A 6,104-nucleotide genomic window follows, 5' to 3' on the forward strand; every position below is an offset into this window, starting at 1 on the left:
AACACAGTTTTATATTGTCATATCCACACATTTATTAGACATTAATAAAGGAATGCAGTTTTGTACAAAACTTTTTTCAACAAATTTGATTATGGAGAAGTGATAATAATAGAGCTTTAGCCTACAATTATTATGAATATGGTGAAAATTATTAATTATATTTCTATATAATGTCATTTTCATTATTGGAGTTGTATTTTTTTAGTATAACCATAGAGAAAAGATAGCATTGGAAGATATCTCATGATATATGGCGTTCATGTACTAAATTTCATTTGTTGCTGGTGAGATATATGTGATATCTACTCATAATGAAAACCTGGGATTTTTGTCAAAAATATCACTTATTTATTATAAAATAATCCATTATTTATTTCATAATAAATAATCGATATTTCTTGACAAAATCCCAGTTTTTTCATTCAAAATTTCACTGATAACTCGTACCGAAGCTCTTTTTCGTGAAGCGATGTGACGCTGGAAGTCTCTCATATTGTGCCGTTCTCACACTCTCACACCCCAACAAACAGTGATAATAAACAGTAGAAATAAGCAGTAGTCGGCTTGATTAAAAAATCGGCTTGAATTTGGAACTTTAACTATACCATGGATATCTTGTTATGCCATCTATTTTTTGGTGAAACTACTTCTGTGGTGAGGTCCACTTATGGCAGAGTTTTTTAGCAACATTTACTGTTATATCTCAAGCAAATTATGTAGATTTTTACTGTTTTGACCAAGTAAGAGTGTATGAACGGCTCAATATGAGAGACTACCAGCGTCATAAAGCTTCACAGGAAAGAACTACGTGGACTATCAGCTTACGATAACAGTAAAAGTTGCGATGTAAACGCCCTATACCATGGGATATCTACTTACGCTAGTGTTTCTCTATGATATTACATAAATAATCCTGTATCAGCTACAGTCTATAGAAGGCATTGGCAAGACAGAGGTTCGGCAACGTTGTTCTACTATATTCTCCACTGCCATTATAACCTGCACTTTAGTATACCAGTTGATACTGTTCCAATCTGTCTGTGATAATTACATCTAAGTTAAACAGAGATTTAATAGAAATCTCCAAGATTAGAAAATTGTTACCGTATTCTTACAAATTTTATGGGGGTATAGGCGTATTGGGATAGGATTTTTAGATGTAATAATATTATACTAGTAGTTCTGTGAACAGTAGACCTCACGCAGTATTCTCATCCACACGTACCTGATTGAAACTATAGACCTTACGGAAATACAGCAATAGACTGGCTTCTCCACACATCTGTGTAATCACTTGTCAGCTGATTTATGATGAATAATTCTATAGTCTGATTTTTACTCTAATATTGGCGTATGAAGGAGGCTCCTTTCTACTTCTATTAAAAAAGGAACATATCTGTCAAATTTCATGAAAATCTATTACCACGTTTCGCCGTAAATGTGCAATATATAAACATTTAAACATTAATAGAAATGCCAAACCGTCGACTTGAATCTTAGACCTCACTTCGATCGGTCAATTATTATAATTGTGTATGTTTTTTGAGAAAATAAATTTTAATTCGAATTTGAATGTTTTAATTTTTCAGGGTGACGCCATCAGACAGAAAAGTACAAAGGAAATACCATTTCCAATTGTTTTCTTTGGTTCCATTACAACTGCGTTATGGTTTGTCTACGGCCGGATCATTGGAAAACCTATAATACAGGTCCGTATATATAAAATAATTTAAATTTTATCAAAAATTAATTTTCATCTCAATTATTTCCACTAAAGTGAGATCCACGTTATAATGGCAGTATTTGATAAACATTATAGTGTTGCTGACTTTATAACGTGATTTCATATAGACTGTATTATATTACTGACAGACTCCTTACAATGTGTGAATTCAGGGCTATAGTGCGGTCCACGTATATTGACAGTATTTAATTAACTTTGTGTTGCTATCCTTGTCTATCATTCGACAAAGCAGGTAGTACTATCCTTTTCTAGCTCCGCAATGGTGCCAAATCTGTTTTCGACATTGTAGAAATATAATTAATTAAGGCGGAGGATCGGCAACGCTGTTTTCCTATCTTTATCCACTTTCATTATAACGTGGACCTCACTATATAGGTACATTCTTCTATCCTATACTATTAAACGAGCAATTTCTGTTTATATGTTTGGATGTTTGTATTTCACCGGATCTCGAAAACAGCTCTAACGATTCTCACGAAATTCAGAACATAGTACGTTTTTAATATAAATATTCGATTGCACTACATCTGGTGGATTCGCGGAGGATCGGCAGCCTTGATTGCAGGTTGATTGGTTTGTGCTTTCCTCCCCTTCCCCCTCTCCCAAAGAGGCAAGATAACCTCTCCCTCCCCCCTCCTTCATCCTCCCCGTTTATCTTTCAACCCATCACTTCAAGAAGCGTGCTCGAGAAGTCAACAACGTTTATTCGTTCCGTTTCTCCTGTTCCGTAGCGTTCGAGTTGAATGCAATTACCTCGTTCCGTTTCATGATATATGTACAATATCATATAGGCCTACGCATAAAGACAGGATATCGTCAGCAGTAACTTCTACACACGAGATACAGTCCACTTCCTCGCCAGTTCCAAGGTTAGTGCAAATTAGTAGACTTACTTTTGGGGCTGTTGACGTTTTCGTGAATTAAATCTTAACTGTACCCCAATCCATAGGTTTGGGGACAGGACGGGATTACCAACGTCCCATCCCTGGGAAAACTCGCTGAAGAACATTAAAAGGATAATTATGATTCATCCTTGGGAAAACAGCTGATAATAATTCTTTGTCGTCTGTTGGTGATTGAAGTGAGTGAGCGAGTTCATGAGTGTGGGACTGTGTCAAAATTATGACTTAGCTGTTGAACTTTTGTAAACATTCAATCAGGTGCTAAGTGCCTTTTGCAAAAAAGCCGGGTTATTTTCAATCCTGATTAATTCCAGTAGATCCATCTTTTTGAAATGGTCTTCTCTGATTTGGTTCACGTGAAGTTAATCAGGAATAAAATTTAACCAGCTTTTGTGCAACCGGGCCTTTGTGAGAAAAAATTTTGAATTCCTCTGCGAATTAATCTCAATTTACTGTGATTAGATAGAACATTTCTGTATGAATGTTACGGTATTGTAATTTCTTCTTTCGTAATAAATTTCTTATGCTTTTGTACTCCAGAGCGAAGCTCGGTCCCCGATATTTATTATAATAAAATAGAATCATAGTCCCCTTTTAAATTGTACCTGACGTTGGTGTGAACTCTGAAACTAGTTGTTATAATTTATATTCTTAATCTATTATTTTATTAATTTCAAAGGTAGGCCTATTATAATTCTATTTCATAAATAAATACTGACAGACTATATTGGTCGTCATGAGATTGTGTGCGGGCTTATGAAGCTGTATGTGTGTTTCTCCAGTGTGGGTATATACTCTATATTTTCCCATTTCACAACACTTCTATTTTTCTCTTTCTGGAGGAGGTAGCTCTACACCCGAGAATATTTTTGAAATACCATTTAAAGACAGACAATCTTTTTCCACATAAGAAGGAGCTTTTATTTTTAAATTATTACTTACTCCTCACTCTACAGGTCTTGGTCGACCTTTTCTTCTTTTGTTATATATTTTATTCTTCCATATACATTTCACCACTCTTCCATCTCCCATTCTCAACATATGCCCCATCCATCTTATTCTGCCAGCTTTTATCGGCCGCACGATGTCTTCATTGTTTAAGAATTCCTCTATTTAGGAAATAAAATAAAATAAATTTAACCTCAATTATTTACAATCGTTGACTTTTATATTTCAATTTCATATTATAAATTACATCTTTGAACACTACATAAATTCGAATTTATATCACTTTGATTAAGCTGATTTTACGACTCACACAGGCGCACAAGGAATCTTCCTTTTATCGGTGTTTTTACCTCACCCATTGTACTCATGGAGCTTAAATCGTATCTTCATTTAATTGACCGTACGGAGTGAGGTCTTTGTTTTAACTCGGATTTTCTTTCGTCTGTCTGTATGTAACGCCTTTACGGCCAAACGCGTTGATAGAGTTCTATGAGATTTGGCAGGAATATTCCTTTCATAACTGCGCGTCGATGTATACACAAGGTTTTTTGAAATTTTGCATTTTGAGTATGATATTAAAGGAAAAGAAATTTCCTCCATACTCCAATATCACTATATATATTATCTACTCCGAAGATAGGATAATCAGATTATAGTTATCCATAATCAATCAGCTGACAAGTGAATTATTCATTGCATGCATTACACAGATGACTGGAGAAGCCGGTGAACAGGTGATACCAGATACTTGAGTGAGGTCTACTGTTTACAGAACTACTAGTATTATGACCAGGATATCATTTCGTTATTACTTCTAATTGAATAAATTAAAAGTTTCTTAATGTTTATGTATGTATTTAAGTTAAGGCTGTGCAAAGGCTAAAAATAAACATTCTACTTGTGATATTTTTTCAAATTTTTCGATTTGTATATCATCGAGCTATCAAAATGAAAAAGTTTTCTCAGGAAAACATTTTTTTTTCCGATCATTACTTTTTGAGATAAGAGCGCCTAAAGTTTAAATTTTTGGGACAGAACATTTCAAATTCGTTAAGAGATAAATCCATGAGATTCAGAGGATAGATTCTTCATGGTATTGTTGATCTAGTAAAACAAAAACTCCCTGAAAATAATTTTTGAGAAAGTTATTCAATTTACCTAAAATGACTCAACTAAAAGTTATTTTTGGTTATTTTCAGAAAATTGAATAACTATCTTAAAATTGATATTTTCTGAAAATGTTTGTTTTACTAGATCAACACCATGAAGAATCTATCCTGCAAATCTCATGGATTTATCTCTTACCGAATTTAAAATGTTCTGTCCCAAAAATTTAAACTTTAGGCGCTCATATCTCAAAAGTATGATCAGAAAAAGATGTTTTCCTGAGAAAACTTTTTCATTTTGATAGCTTGATGATATAAAAATAGAAAAACTTTGAAAAATATCGCGAGTAGAAAGTTTATTTTTAGTCTTTGCACAGCCTTAAGTGCAGTAGCTTATATTTATTTTTTGTATTTTGTTTTAGGCAAATAAAAACAATTCACAATTTAAAATTCAAATGACTTGACAAACTTCAACTGTGAATTTTCTCTACTTTTGGTTGTACTAAGACCAGAATCAATATTATTGAAAATCAATCATCTACTTTTGTTTGTTTCCCAAATTCAATGATTGAAAATGAATAATTTGGCTACCGTTTACGTTTTTGTTTCAGATTCAGACAGGCATGGCATTTATTGTATTCAGTGGTCAACTAATGTTATTCTTCATATATCCTGCTGTCGACGTCAAAAAGAAAGAATAAATCAGTATTTATAAAAAATTCTGGTCCATGTCATTTCATATACCTAACTCTGTATAAACGTAACTGATAGAAAGCATGAAAAATTACTGGATTAGTACCGGTACAGTGAAAATATTCTTCTTCTTAGTTTTGTGTTGGGCCTATTCAGGACCTCCTAAATATTTAAGTATCTAATATTTAAGACTTTCTAAGTATTTAGGAGTCCCGGCCTGAGTGGGAATACTCAGTCCGTCAGATGATCGACGAGTATTGATAGTTCCATTATTAAAACTTTTGGGAAGAATATATTACTTTCCTTGCCCTATTACCATAGGTAAGGGAAGTATTGCTTTCCGAAAAAAATTAAGGTACACCAATTTCTAAATTTCAATACGTTCAAGGTCCCCTGAGTCCAAAAAAGTGGTTTTTGGGTATTGGTCTGTATGTATGTATGTGTGTGTGTGTGTATGTGCGTCTATGCACACGATATCTCATCTCCCAATTAAAGGGATGACTTGAAATTTGAAACTTAAGGTCCTTACAATAAATAGGATCCGACACGAACAATTTCGATCAAATGCAATTCAAGATGGCCGCTAAAATGGAGATAATGTTGTCAAAAACAGGTTTTTCTCTCGGAAACGGCTCCAACGATTTTTATCAAATTTATACCTAGAATAGACATTGATAAGCTCTATCAACTGCCACAAGTCCCATATCTGAA

The 6,104-nt window shown here is 33.7% G+C and overlaps 1 protein-coding gene across 1 annotated transcript; it reads left to right on the plus strand.

Moving 5' to 3' along the window:
* Positions 1 to 1,589: 1,589 nt before the first annotated feature.
* On the plus strand, positions 1,590 to 5,419 carry LOC120356272 (sugar transporter SWEET1-like; the record flags this gene model as incomplete). The annotated part of the gene is made up of 2 exons (XM_039445183.1): positions 1,590 to 1,709; positions 5,312 to 5,419. Coding segments are annotated over 2 exons (210 nt in total), but the record flags the coding sequence as incomplete, so codon positions are not given.
* Positions 5,420 to 6,104: the final 685 nt, after the last annotated feature.

Source organism: Nilaparvata lugens, unplaced genomic scaffold, assembly GCF_014356525.2.
Source record: "Nilaparvata lugens isolate BPH unplaced genomic scaffold, ASM1435652v1 scaffold6347, whole genome shotgun sequence".
Classification (NCBI taxonomy): Eukaryota; Metazoa; Arthropoda; class Insecta; order Hemiptera; family Delphacidae; genus Nilaparvata; species Nilaparvata lugens.